At 35.8% G+C, this 15,441-nt stretch overlaps 1 protein-coding gene and 1 long non-coding RNA gene across 9 annotated transcripts in view; one reads left to right on the plus strand and one right to left on the minus strand.

Annotated features, from left to right (window-relative positions):
- The window catches only part of PKN2 (protein kinase N2), a 158,898-nt gene that overhangs the window by 79,532 nt on the left and 63,925 nt on the right, over positions 1 to 15,441 (minus strand). For 6 of the 8 annotated variants that reach the window (XM_015433187.4, XM_005542808.5, XM_005542807.5 and 3 more), the window contains one exon: positions 10,929 to 11,229. In XM_015433187.4, the coding sequence (XP_015288673.1) occupies positions 10,929 to 11,229 (301 nt within the window). Of the gene's footprint in view, positions 1 to 10,145; positions 10,185 to 10,928; positions 11,230 to 15,441 lie in introns of all 8 variants that reach the window. The other 2 variants (XM_045367706.3, XM_045367699.3) reach the window with 1 other exon arrangement.
- Positions 5,406 to 7,737, plus strand: LOC141407725 (uncharacterized). Its single transcript, XR_012418026.1, has 2 exons — positions 5,406 to 5,726; positions 6,033 to 7,737. It is a non-coding gene; the product is annotated as an uncharacterized lncRNA (long non-coding RNA).

Consider the following 15,441-nt stretch of genomic DNA (forward strand, 5'->3'; position numbering starts at 1 on the left):
GTCAACTTAGCATTGTATATAAAGGGGAAATCGTCTTTCTAAAGTATCTACTGTACTTTAGGAAGTACAAGAAAAGATCATTCTAGAAGGTATGTCTGAGAAGCATGAACAAAGAAAATGGTCAGCACGTGGGTAACTATAAATCAACAATGACTATATAGAACAATAATGTTTAGATCTAATTTGTGGAATTGAAGCTAAAACGATATAAACAGAACATGGCCAACAACAGCATGTAATTATTCTAAGTTTATTGTATAGTATAGAAAGGTTTTGCCATTGAAGAATCTAGTTGACAAACTATGCAAGTTATTTTGGACAGAGAGAACTTAATACAGGGAACTAGTTATATCATATGTTGCCAAGTATTATGCAAAGGACAACCCTGTGTACAGGTGGCAAAATTCCTCTTCTCAAAGAGTTTAGAGGCAGGTGTGTGTGTGTGTGTTTATGTATATGTGTGTAAAAATATAACGTATGTATATATAAAAGGGACACTTTGTATGTACCTGTATGTATATGTGTGTGTCTATACATACCAGAGTGTATGTGTGTATATATGAACATTTTCAAACATACTGCAAAGTTGAATTTTACAGTGAGCACCCATATACCCATTACCTAGATTCTGCTAATCTACACACACACATGTGCATAAGTATAGAGAGGTAAAAAAAAGAGGTAAAAAAGAGAAAACATAGGGATAGGAGAAAAAAATTAGAGCTGGGATTAGTAGCAGAAAACGTTGAAATAATAGAGGCAGATGCCAGACCATTTGAAAGGCATCTCTACCATGCTGCAAATTTGTACTGTATTCTGTAGCAAATGAAGATCCACTGAAAAGTTTAAATCAAGTAACTAACAGGACTGAATCTGAATTCTAGATTTTAAAAAATGCTGACAGTAGTGTTTATGTTGAATTAAAGAAATACTGAATTTGTACTCTGTGGCAATAAAGATGGAGAGGAGATACAGATTTCAGTCCTGTTATCAGAGGTAGAATCTATAAGGTTTGGTGACTTACAAACTTACAATGAAGGTTGAAGGTGGGGAAAAAGGTTTTAAAAAGTCAGGTTTTAGTTATAGATTACTGGGTCACGCCACTAACAGGGCAGAAAACACAGAGAAAGATTCAGAGATAGCGGTCCAAGAAAGGAAGAGTTCAATTTTAGACATGATGAGAGGCAAAGCCAACAGGACATCCAGGTAATAATCCAAAAGGGTGGCTATAAACTATCAGATGAAGCCCAGAAAACACAGCCTAGCTGGAGATACAGCTTTGGAAGTCACCAGAAAAAAGGTATGATTAAAATTTCCTTAAGGATAAGATTTCCCAATGCCAGAATAACGAGTAAATACTGAATTTGTTAGATTCCCCCAAAATGTGTAGAGCAATAGATTGCTGTTTCTGGTGCTTTTCGTATTTTCTTTAAAACCACAACTGAGCAGTTGGCTTACAAGATGAAACAGAGTTCTAGAACACAGGAGCAATCCTGATCCGTCTTAGAGGACTTCTGACTACTTAAGGTCTAGCCTTACCCTGATTCCTTGATTGTCTTGGAGATTAGGAATATGGTTGAATTCTTGAGTCTTTACTTCCCAGACCCAGGAAAGCCTCCTCAGACTTTATTTTACATCCAAATGGGGTTTCATGTTCAGACTTAGATGGCCTTGGATGTCTCATGCTTTTCTTCAAGCTATCAAAATACTGCGTTCACAAAACACCCTAGAGAGGGTACATATTGTCTGTTCCTCTTATTCTACAAATGAGAAAACCAAGGTCTCGACAGGTTCCAAGTGGTATACACCACACAACCATTTAATAGTGCAGCCGGATGACATCTCAGATAATATAACCTTTAGTCTTTATTTTATAGCAAGCTGGCTCTCTATGTCCAATATTCATAAAGTGGTACTTGTATAGCCAGGATGTCTGCTTATGAAACACTGTTTACTGCATTAAACAATTAAAGGGAAAGATATTAATAGTTGAAATAAACTTAGCCAAATCTAAATTAATAAGGTCAATATTAAACAAAATCACTAGCTTACTATTTATCTATATTCTTAACATACTTTCTCCTGTAAGTCTCTAAGTTACTATCTTAAAAATAAACTGCTCCAGAATCTTGCCATGTGTTACCATTACATTAACTTTATACATCTCCTAAAGTCCAACTTTCTTATTTAAAGAAAGATACTTTACCTTTTATAGCCATCTGGAACCTGCTCAGGTTGTAATGAATGCTCAATTATTAAAGGAGGCTTAATTGGCTATTTTATATACTTGGGATAACCCTTGTCATATATCACCAACTGAACTAATTTTGGTTAAATATTTTATAACTAATACAACCTCTGGTTTAAGCTTTCTTAATATGTTACAAAAATAGGCAAGGGTAACACTGTGAGTTAGAATTTTTTTTTTTTTTTGAGACGGAGTCTCGCACTGTCGCCTGGGCTGGAGTGCAATGGCTCAATCTTGGCTCACTGCAACCTCCGCCTCCTGGGTTCACGTGATTGAGTTGGAATAATTTTTTAAGGTAAAACAAGCAACCTAGGTATAAAAATTACAGAACTGCCTCTATCTGCAATATCTTAATGTTTGAAAACTGCACCTATCATTAGAGGAGACTTCTTCATTCTGCATATAACTCTGTACCTAGGGCATGCACTGTTCTTTCATAAATTCTCCTTAAGATGGTGCTCCTCTATTTTTCTTAATTTCCTCTATGACGATAATGTGTATTAACTACTACATACTTGTTAGACTGGTTTAAAAATATATGAACAATACCAAGTGCTGGAGAGAATGTGGAACAACTGGAACTCTCATTCACTGATGGTGGGAATGAAAAATATCACTACTCTAGAATATATTTGGCAGTTTATTTCTTTCTTTTTAAAGACCAGGTCTTGCTCTGTTGCCCAGGCTGGAGTGCAGTGGCACGACCATGGCTCAATGTTGCCTCAAACTCTCAGGCTCAAATAATCCTCCCACCTCAGCCTCCCAAGTAGCTGGGATTACAGGTGCACACCACCATACTTGGCTAATTTTTAAATTTTTCGTGGAGATGAAGTCTCACTATGTTGCCCAGACTGGTCTCAAACTCCTGAGCTCAAATGATTCCCCCACCTCCACCTCCCAAAGTGCTGAGATTTTAGACATGAGCCACTGTGCCCAGCCATCTTCTTATAATGTTAAACATATGCTTCCATATGACTCAGCAATCCTACTCTTCAGTATTTACTACAGTGAACCAAAAACTTTATTCACACAAAAACCTGCACATGAATATTTATAGCAGCTTTACTGATAATTGCCAAAAATTGGAAAACCACCCTAATGTTCTTTGTGAATGGATAAATTATAATACACTTATACAATCAACTATTGCTCAGGAATAAAAAAAAAATGAACTACTGATACACACAACAACTTGAAGGAGTCTCAAAGGCAATATGCTGAGGGAAAGAAGACTCAGAAACTTATGTACTTTATAATTCTATGTACATGACATTCTTCAAAAGAGAACTATAGTGACAGAACAGATCAGTGGTTGTCAGGGCATACAGAGGTGAGGAAGGGTGTGACTACAAAGAAAGAATACGAGGGAGATTTATAGGGCATTGGAAGTATTCCTTTTTCTGAATGTGGTGGCAGTTAGATGAATTTATCTTAAAATTCATGGAGAGGTATACTAAAAATATATATACAATTTTACTACATATTAACTGTTTTAGAAAATACATCATAAAAAGAATTCAAGTATTAGGGAATCTATACATTTAATCTCATGATTTTAAAGATGAGGAAACAAATCCAGGAGTTGAAAAGAGCAACTTACTAATGATCACACTATTGAAGTGGGCAGGGCAACAGATAAAAAGAAAATTAAATCTTCATTTCTATTCATCCGAGACCATAAACTGGTCTTTAGTCATGAACAAAGTTCCCTCAATACAGATATATTTTAGGAATTTAGAAGAATTTGCTAAGATTAACCCCACAAAATCCCAATATAATATTAGGTATATTATATTACTAAATTAGTATTTCCCTTCTGAATATTTTAAATATTAAAGAAAACATTCACCAAATTAGTAAGTAGAAACCAATCTAAGCTTGGTGGAGTTTGAAAATATAAGAATGGCACAAGAAAACTGAGATGAAAACAGAGACTATACACTACCCAAATTATTATCTATACTTAATAAAATATTAAAAAATGTTCTTATAGTCTTCTTCAGTGATTATATACTTAAAGAAACCAAGATTCAGGAAACTGACTCTTTCCCAAATGAGTGTCAGGTTCCAACTAAGGCTTAGATTACCACTCCATTTTACAGAGATGAGTAATCTTTTTTCATAAGGTACATTTAGCCTCAGCTAACCATCACTCTAATTTCCACATAGGATGACAACAATACCCCTTTAAACTATTTTTATTTCTAATCAACAAATTAAATATTTATGGGGTACAATGTGATGTTTCATTACATTTATACATTGTAGAATGATCAAATTAGGCTAAGGTATCTATCACCTCAAATATTTATTTATTCGCAGTGAGATTTAACAACCTTTCTTTTAGCTATTTTGAAGTATACATCGCTATTAACTATAGTCACCATGCTGTGTAATAGATCACAACTTATTCCTCCTGTCTAAAACTTTTTAACCTGTGACCAACATCTTCCTCTTTCCCATTTACCCATCCTCCCCCTCCCCAGCTCAAGCCTCTGGTAATCAGCATTCTCTTCTACTTTGATGAGTTTATCTTTTTAAGATTTCACACATAAGTGAGGTCATTAGCTATTTGTCTTTCTGTGTCTGGTTTGTTTCATTTAGCATAAGGTCTCTAGGTTCATTCATGTTGCAAATGGCAGAATTTCCTACATCTTTAAGGCTGAATAATATTGTACTGTGTTTATACCATGTCTTAAAAATACATTTGTCTGTTGATGGGCACTTCAGTTGTTTGGATATCTTGGCTATATAATGCTGGAATGAACATAGGAGTGCAGACATCTCTTCGACATGCTGATTTCAATTTCTTTAAATATATAACCAGAAGAGGAATTGCTGGATTATATAATAATCCTATTTTTAGTTTTCTCAGAAACCTCCACACTATCTTCCCAAGTGGCCATACTAATTTTACAATACCACCAACAATGCACCAGGCTTCCTTTTCTCCATATCCTTGCCAACACTTATCTTCCATTTTTTTGACAATAGCCAATCTAATAGGCATGAGGTGGTATCTCATGGTGGTTTTAATCTGCATTTCTCTGATGGCTAGAGATACTGATCATTTTTTCATATTATCTGTTGGCCATTTGTATGACTTCTTTTGATAAATGTCTACTCAGGTCCTTTGCCCATTTTTTAAATAAGATTATTTCTTTTCCTTGAATTCAGTAGTCTGAGCTCCTTATTGACCCCTTATCCAATATACAATTTATAAATATTTTCTCCTATTCTTTGGGTTGTCTCTTCACTCTGTTAATTGTTTCCTTTGCTGTACAGAAGTATCCAGTTTGATGCAAACCCATTTATCTGTTTTTGCTTTGGTTGCCTCTGCTTTTATCCAAGAAATCACTGCCTTGATCAATGTCAAAGAGTTTACCCTCTATATTTTCTTCTAGCAGTTTTATAGTTTAATGACTGACATTTAAGTCTTATAAATGTATAAGGTAAGATAAAGGTATAAAGTATAAAGGTATAAGGTTTAGGCCGGGCGCGGTGGCTCACGCCTGTAATCCCAGCACTTTGGAAGGCCGAGGCGGGCGGATCACAAGGTCAGGAGATCGAGACCATGGTGAAACCCCGTCTCTACTAAAAATAGAAAAAATTAGCCGGGTGCAGTGGCGGGCGCCTGTAGTCCCAGCTACTCGGGAGGCTGAGGCCAGAGAATGGCGTGAACCCGGGAGGCGGAGCTTGCAGTGAGCCGAGATTGCGCCACTGCACTCCAGCCTGGGCGACAGAGCGAGACTCCGTCTCAAAAAAAAAAAAAAAAAAAAAAAAGGTATAAGGTTTAAAGGTATAAGATATAAAGGTATTACGTATAAGGGTAAGATAAAGGTCCATTTTCATTCTTCTGTAGGTGGGTATCCAGTCTTCCCAACACCATTTATTGAAGACTCTCTAGTCTCCACCATGTGTTCTCGGCAGATTTGTCAAAAATCAATTGACTTGAATTGCATGGGTTTATTTCTGGGCTCTCTTTTCTATTCCATTGGTTAATGAGTCTATTTTTTATGTCATTACCATGCTGTTTGGATTATTATAGCTTTGTAATATTTTGCAATTTGGTAATGTGATGCTTCTAGTTTTGTTCTTTTTGCTCAAGATGGTGCAGAGTCTTTTCTGATTCCATACAAATTTTAGGATTTTTTTTTTCTAGTTCTGTGGAGAATGATGTTGGGATTTTGATACAAATTACCTTGAATCTGTAGATCACACTGGGTAGTCTGGACATTTTAACAATATTAATTCTTCCAATTCATGAACACAGGAGATTTTTCCATTTATTTGTACCATCTTCAATTTCTTTCATCAATGTTTTATAGTTTTCTATACAGAGATCTTTCAATTCTTGGTTAAATTTACTAGGTATGTTTTATGCTATTAATGAGACTGTTTTAATTTTGTTCTGATATTATATAGTTAGTATATAGAAATGATACTGACTTTTGTATGCTGATTTTATATCCTGCAACTTGACTGAATTCCTTTATTAGATCTAACAGCTTTATGGTGTTAGAATTTTATACATATATGTAAGATTGTGTTGTTCACAAACAGACAATTTCACTTCTTCCTTTCCTATTTGTGTATCTTTTATTTCTTTTTCTTGCCTAAGTGCTCTAGCTAGGGATTAGAGACTATGCTGAAAAGAAGTGTTGAGAGTGGGCATCCTGATCTTGTTCCTGATCTTAGAAGAAAAGCTTTCAGCTTTTCACCATTAAGTACAATGTTAATTGTGGGCTTGTCATACATAGACCTTCTTGTGTTGAGAAACATTTCTTCTATACCTAATTTGTTCACAGAATTTTTTATCATGAAACAATGCTGAATTTTCTTAAATGATTTTTCTGCTCCTATGGGGATAATCTTATGGGCAAAAATCATATGATCATCTTTAAAGTATATAGAAGATGAACAAGAAGCTCAGAGTATCATGGGCATGATGAGAAAATAAATAATTCATTTCCTACTACTATTAAGAATGAATACACTTATTATACAAATAACTTTCTCAAACAATCAGACCTTGACATTACAATAAGGAATATTTCAGAGTTTTATAGTTTAAAAGTTCACCTGATAAAAATCCTTATTTTACAAACAATAAACTAAAGATTCAAAGAGATCATTATTACAGAGGTGAATTAAGAGCAAGTCCCTGGCCGGGCGGGTTGGCTCACGCCTGTAATCTCAGCACTTTGGGAAGCCAAGGTGGGCGAATCACAAGGTCAAGAGATCAAGACTATCCTGGCCAACATGAGGAAACCCTGCCTCTACTAAAAATACAAAAATTAGCTGGGGGTGGTGGCGTGGAGCCTGTAGTACCAGCTACTTGGGAGGCTGAGGCAGGAGGATCACTTGAATGCGGGAGGCGGAGGTTGCAGTGAGCCGAGATTGCACCACTGCACTCCAGCCTAGTGACGGAGGGAGATTCCATCTCAATAAAAAAAAAAAAAAAAAAAAAAAAAGAACAAGTCCTCTGCCACTTAGTAATGACTTATACAATGCAGATTTAAATTCTGTCACTCTTTCCTTAAGTCATTTGTCCTGCTTACTAAGCTTATGTACCCACAAGACAACAGGAATTAGTCAAACACTTCTGTTATAAATCCACTCATACCTTTCAGAACTGAAAGCAAAGTACAATGTCCTTGAATCTTCTTGCCAGACCTAATCTAAAATAAGTTTACCTTAGTGTGCAAGGTAAAACATCTAAAATTTTATGGCAAACTGGCCTAAAATTAATGACATTAATTTTAATCCTCTATGTTGTGGTTGTTGCTTTTTATGTTGTTAAGTTAGTAAAATGGGAAAAAGAAAAAAATAACTTATTACCAAGTTGTGTAAATGTGCCATTTGCAAACAGAATTTTTTAAAATAAAATAAAAATCTGATGAACTCATCAAGTCTAAACAAACTGAAGTATTAAGAAGTCACAGTATAAAGTTGTATTTCATATATCATCTGCCCTCCAATTATCTGAAATGTCAGTATTAAAAATGGTCAGTATAAGTTTCTGGCTTAAGTCTTTGTTTTCTAAGTTATTTAATGTTTCAAGTGTCATAATAATTAGGCTTTGATACTAATTCTAAAGACTAATATAAGATGTGGATTTGCTGGGTATTTTTCTATTTTGAGATATAATATTCACAAGTGAACACCTACTATGTTTCAGTTTCTGTAATAAGCCTTTAAAATAGATGAGTGAACACATGTCCCTCCCCTCAAGGAGAAGACAGTTTAGTAAGTGATATAAACATGTACAGAAATACGTTACAATGCAACAATGAATGGATAAAGTAGCACAGAGAAGATAGAGCAGAAAATGTCATGGAAGGTTTTATCATAATACCTAAAAATTGGTTTTTAAGGGTGATCAGGAATTTGATAGGACTTAAAGGAGGTAATTTCTTTATATAAAACACTAGAAAAGACAAATTCAATCTAAAGTGATAGAAGATGGATCAGTGGGTTCCTATGGCCAGGGTTGGGGATCATGGTTTAGCTGGGAAGGAATATACGAGAACCACTGAAGTGATGAAAATGTTCTGGATCGATTGTAGAGATGGTTAGCTGGGTGCACACACACATTTATTAAAAATCATTAAATCATGTACTTAAAATATGTGCATTTTGTCATATGTAATTTATACTTCAATAAACTTAATTTTTTTTTTTTTTTGAGACAGAATTGCTCTCTGTTGCCCAGGCTGGAGTGCAGTGGCACGATCTTGGCTCAACACAACCTCCGCTTCCTGGGTTCAAGCAATTTTCAGGCCTCAGCCTCCTGAGTAGCTGGAACTACAGGCACACGCCACCACGTCAACTAATTTTTACATTTTTAGTAGAGACAGGGTTTCACCATGTTGGCCTGGCTAGTCTTGAACTCCTGGCCTCAAGTGATCTGCCTGCCTTGGCTTCCCAAAGTGCTAGGATTACAGGCATGAGCCACCGTGCCCGGCCACAGTAAAGTTAACTTTTACAAAATGAATGGGGAAACCAAATGGGCTCCTCGTGTTGATAAAACTCTTCTATATTCCAGTGAATCACAAGGTAGTTATCAGTATTCTGTGAGGAGGAAAATTTCTCTAAATAAACAGAGTTTAAAGCTCCAGTGCTGTTTATTTTAGACTGCTCTTAAAGATGTTAACAGGCAAAAACAAAACAAAACAAAAAAACCCAAAAAAAACCCTACTTTGGCAGAGTTCCATGGAACAGGCTATTTCTGAGTTTATGTAATATTACTAAAAACAGCATTTTCGTAATACATTATTTCCATTTATAACATAATTATTGAGTGTGTAAGAATACTAGATGAAGAGCCGAAGGGTTCTTTTTAACTAGATTGGTGATTCTGAAAAAATTAATTTGCATCTTTGGGATTATTTCAATCTAAAATTAGAAGCTGGGTTTCCTATTACTTCTTTCATTTTAAAGTTTCAATTATTCTTACAAGGTTGAAATCTCTACATAGAGAGCCTCCTAATAAAAGCCCTAAATCCCAGATGTTGAAAGTGATGTTGAAAACCAAGTTTTAACAAGAACACTAAATATCAGTAGCGTTTTCTGCAACTTTTGAGATGGTAAATATTTAAGGTTCTTAGCCAAATTTATGTATTTTCTTAATCAAAATCAAAATTACTTACATCTATTATTTATTAGCTAATCACACAGGTTCTTCTAAATTTTCTACCATGCTATAGCTATATTACTCTATACACTCTCATACTCTTTTTCTTTGCAAATAAAAAAATTGACAGTTATAGAGATTGATAATGTCTTGAGACCTTGAACCAAATGCAAATATCCTTGCAATTATTATTGCAAGGATAAGACCAAATGTATCTTACATAAGTTTTTGTATAAAAAGTTAAAGAAAGACTATACATACTGATGGGTGAATACTGGCACAAACATAGAATTTTTTTATCTGGAAGGATATACAACAAAAAGTAATGTTACCTTTAAGGAGACGGTCTAAGAAAGAAAGAGGTGGTTTTTTAATTTTTACTTTCTGTACCATTAAAAAAATTCCAACATAAATATTAATTCTATTGTTAAAAAATTATGTTTTTACATTGAAATCATAGGTTATATTTTCCCTTTTATTTTCTATACTTAAAATAAAAGTAACGTGTAACAGTTTTTTCTATTGTTTTTCTTTGTGAACACATATAGTGTTTTTCTTTTTGAACACTATGCCTAGTAGTTTAGTTGTTAATTCAGTTGCTTAGAGCACAAAGAATGAAGGCCATAGGTCTGATTAATTATATCTGCAAAGAATAAAACCATCTCTTGTTCAAATAACACAGTTTTAAGTCAGCTGGCAAACTTGCGCTGTTGATTACAGGATGAATCAGGTAAGAGCATGTGATTGACTCAATATGAAACATTAATGTATGAAACAATATGAGACTCACTCTAAGTAATGTCCTACCAACAGAGAGTAAGAGAGAATACATTAGGGTTATTAAATTCTAACTAAACATTTCAATTTCCATACCTATCAACTTCTGCCCTTCTGAACAGAATATAAATAAGACCTTAACCAAAAGAGAAAAGTCTGTGTACTTTCAGAAAAGCTAAAAACTATTCATGTGCCAAAACTATTTTCTAAAAAGATACATTTTTTAAAAAATATACCATATAAACATCAAATAAAGCACTACTATACCTGTAATATCTTCTGGATCTGATACAACAATATGTGCATTTAATTCCTGTAGCTTGTGATGAAGTTCTTCTAATTTTTTATTTGATTTTTTCAAAATGTTGTCTACATAAGCCAAACTTTTTTTATCTGTTGTGACTTTCCTCAGATTTTCAGCTCCTTCTTTGATTTTCAGTTCTTTCCTTATTTCTCTTTTAATTCGATCCTTGATATCATCCAATTTCTGTTGCACCACTGTATCTGAAAAGTCTAATTTTTGAACAGCACTCACATTCTCAGAAAACGGAAGACTTCGGGAATCCCCCTACAGAAAAAAACAAACATACAAACGTGGGAGTTTAGGAGAGTTGGCTGCTCAGTAAATATGCAGTGTTTTCAGCCTAAGGGAGTCTTTCTTGATTACATTACAGTTAACTATATTTATCTCCTTAATAAGCAACAGACCAACTACTTATTGACTTTTATTATAACCACACAAAATAATAAATTCAAGAACTCACTGGCCACTCACTAAGTAGCATTACTTGACAAATAGATTTATATTAAAATAAAGTGAACACAACACATCTACACACAAAGGCTGTATAAAGATAGCGGATTTTGGTATCTTAAGAACCCACGTTAGATCCCAGCCCCTACACTGTGAACCTTGGGCAAGTTACTTAACTTTTCAAATACTCAGTTTTAATAGTCTACAAAATCTAAATAATAATAGTGGCCACCTTTTAGAGATATTGTGATAATTCACAAATGCTGTAAATGAAGTTCTAAATACAAGTACTGGATCACTGTAGTCACTTAATAAATAAAAAGTATTATTAAATTCTATAGGTAAACACTAAAAGCCCAGACTTCATCACTACACAATATATTCATGTAACAAAACTGCACTTGTATCCCTTAAATTTATACAAATAAAAAAATTCAATAGGTGAGTAATTTTATCTTCTGTAAGAAACTTCTTAAAAATAATACTGGCAAAATAGATATCCTTATGACCACTTTTTAGTTAAAAAATTAAATGTACTAGGGCTTGGGAAAACTATATTCAGAACTCCATTTATACAGTTGTCATTTGGTATGTGTGGAAGGCTGGTTCCAGGATCCCACTATATACCACAATCTAAAGATGCCCAAATCACTTATATAAAATGGTTTAGTATTTGCATATAATCTAAATACACACCCCATACTTTATTCTCTAATTATTTATCATACACAATACAAGTGGTAAGTAAATAGTTGCTATGCTGTATTATTTGTATTATTTTTAGTTAATTTGTTATTTTTCCCTAATACTTCAATCTGCAATTGGTTGAATCTGCAGATGAAGAATCCACAGACATGAACGGCCATCTGTCTATTTCAAGACTAAGTATGCCAATTGGTAATTTGGTTGACTCACTACAAAAGCATCATTACTTGAGAACACCTCTAAACTGTGTTCTATTGATGGAAGCTAAGACAATACACAGTACAGTCACCTTAAAATGAAAATCCAATTAGTTAAGCACAGCTAATCTACATTTACAACAACCAAAGTTATGTTCTAGCTATTTCTATATCATTTACTGTTTCAAAGTCCATTACTATAATACCATTGGATTTAAAATGTTTAAATTCTGAAACACAAGAAACCACAGATAATGGTTACCTCTGGGGAGGGGACTTGAGTTTATGAAGGACATGGAAAAGAAAAAGAAACACTGCAGCCTTTTTGTACCTTTGAATCACAGACCTCATTAATTCAAAGATACTCTTTAATTTTTTGAGAATTCCTCACACCCATATAAATAAGTTGATGTGAATACTTTCTACATTCATTCTTAATTTCTAAAAATTATGTATCATGCAAAATAGTGAAAAAAGTGAGCCAATGGGTGATATGGGATCTAGTCTTTGTTCTCATATCAATTTACCTTATGCCTGCAGGTGTATTATGCAAAATATGAAGCAGTTAATTAGTTGATTTCTATAAACATCTCTCTCTCTCTCTTTTTTTTTTTGGTAGAGATGGGATTTTGTCATGTTGTCCAGGCTGATCTCAAACTCCTGGCCTAAGTGATCCTCCCACCTTGACCTCCCAAAGTGCTGGGTTTATAGGCATGAATCACATGCCCCGCCTGTTTCTAGCTAAGAATTCCTTTGAAACTCCAACAAAAAACAGTACAAAGAAAATTTAATGTTGTTATGTATAATTACCAGGTTCCATGGATCCTAGGTTAAGAATTCCTAAAATAGGTAATCTGCACCTGCACCTGTTAGAAATTATATTTCTGATCTGTTACTCTACAGATAAACAATGATCTTCTACCTGAGCCAAAATACTGTCTAGATTTTTCAGTATTTATAATGGAATATAAGTCGTACGATCCATTTGGCTTCCAAAGTTTAAGTGTCTACCCTTGGCTAGTTGTTAAAAACACTAGCACATACCTATTGTCAAAGAATAAAATCCCAAATTCCTATTGTCTAGTTTCAGGTGAAGTGGACTGAGGCAAAAAGTGTTTAGTTTAAGCCAGTTCCATTCCTCCAAATATTTTTGTTTCAATCCTTACACATTCATCAGAAAACACTTTATGAACCGCTTTCACAGATTTGTTCTTTAATATTATGTACAAAGCCAGAGGTCTGCAAAATTTCTTTGTTCATGGTACTCTTAGTATCTCAGGAAATTATTCCTTATTTCTGACAGGCCAGAAGAAATACCTAACAGTTTCGTTTACTGCCTACTTCAACTCCCATTTCTTTGCACTTTGTTCCTTAAACTCCAATTGTATCAAATTATAAAACTTTACTTCAAGAAATCATCTCTCTTGGCTCAGCCACTAAGCATGCTGCACCTTTGGTATGCACCATCTCTCCTTTCTCCTTCAGTTTATCTCTTTCAAGTCTCTTCTTGGCCCTGTTAACTTTTACTTTGTTTCAAAGATCAAGAACAACTCCTCCTGGGAAACAATTTCCTGTCCAATGCCTTTCTTTAGAATTTAGTTGAATGCAGGCCGGGCGCGGTGGCTCAAGCCTGTAATCCCAGCACTTTGGGAGGCCGAGGCAGGCGGATCACAAGGTCAGGAGATCGAGACCACAGTGAAACCCCGTCTCTACTAAAAATACAAAAAATTAGCCGGGCGCGGTGGCGGGCGCCTGTAGTCCCAGCTACTCAGGAGGCTGAGGCAGGAGAATGGCGGGAACCTGGGAGGCGGAGCTTGCAGTGAGCCGAGATCGCGCCACTGCACTCCAGCCTGGGCAACAGCGTGAGACTCCGTCTCAAAAAAAAAAAAAAAAAAAAAAAAAAAGAATTTAGTTGAATGCCTCTTCTGTGTGCTCTGATATTGTGTATCTTATTGAAACAATTACCCCCTTTTTTATCTGATCACTCTTCAAAGACTATGAGCAATTTGAGGGCAGGGCTTATGCTTGCCAGATTAGTTTTTTTGTTTGTTTGTTTTTTAATGACTTGTCCATTATGTTATTTAATATTCTCCCTTTCGAATTAAGGAAAACCTGTCACTGCTGAGGAACTCATGCTTTCCTCTATCTGATAAATAGAATTTGGAGAAGAGGCAGAGTCAAGATGGCAGAATAAGACTCTCAAGTGACTGACTCCCCACAGAAACATCATTTTGAACGTGATCTATGCATGAAAGTAACTTCACAAGAGCCAAGGAACCAGATCAGAGATTACTGTATCTGGCTTTAGCATTACTAAGAAAAGATCAACTGAAGCGGGGAGGAAAGACAGAGGTGCAATGCCTGAATCACCTCTCCCCCAACTATAAGCACAGCACACAGAGAGAGAGATACAGCCCACTTGGGGTAAGGAGAGGAAGTGACTGCAGGACTTTTGACTTGTTGCTCAGTACTGGGCCTGCCGCGGTAAAACCCAACACCAGGCAGAACCCCATGGCCCTTAACCACAGACCAAGGTACGCAGACAAGGACCCATCCTGCTACTATGTGGAAACCTGTGGCCTTAGTGTGACAGACTTGTGTCCTGGCATCTACAGTAGCCTCAGGCCATGAGTGAACTTCAGCAGCAGGAAGGCTATAGTGGTATGGGCCTGGCTGGTGCCCCAGGGATGTAGTAGTCCTGGTGGCAGGACTGGGACCCCATTATCCTTCTTCCAACCCTAGGCAGCACAGCTTGGAGACTGACTCCATCTACTGGGGGAAAAAGAGGGATATAAAAGCAGGACTTTGATCTTGACTTGGTGACAAGTCTGCCATGGTAAAACTCCGCACTGGGCAAAATCTGATGGCCCACTGACCCCAAGCTGGCACCCAAAGACCGTGCCTCTGAACTCACTTCAGTGTCAGGCAGAGAGACATGGCCTCAGTGGAATGGACTCTGGGCTACATCACTATGTCTGCAGTGGCCTTGAGCCACAAATAAACCTCAGCAGCAGGCAGGCCATAGTTGCATGGGTCTTGAGCATACCCCTGTGCTGTGCTTGTCTTGGCAGCTGTGGTTTTCGGGTGTGACCTAGCATTACAGTGGCCATCTGGCTACAATACT

Source organism: Macaca fascicularis, chromosome 1 (genome assembly GCF_037993035.2).
Source record: "Macaca fascicularis isolate 582-1 chromosome 1, T2T-MFA8v1.1".
In the NCBI taxonomy this organism is placed as follows: Eukaryota; Metazoa; Chordata; class Mammalia; order Primates; family Cercopithecidae; genus Macaca; species Macaca fascicularis.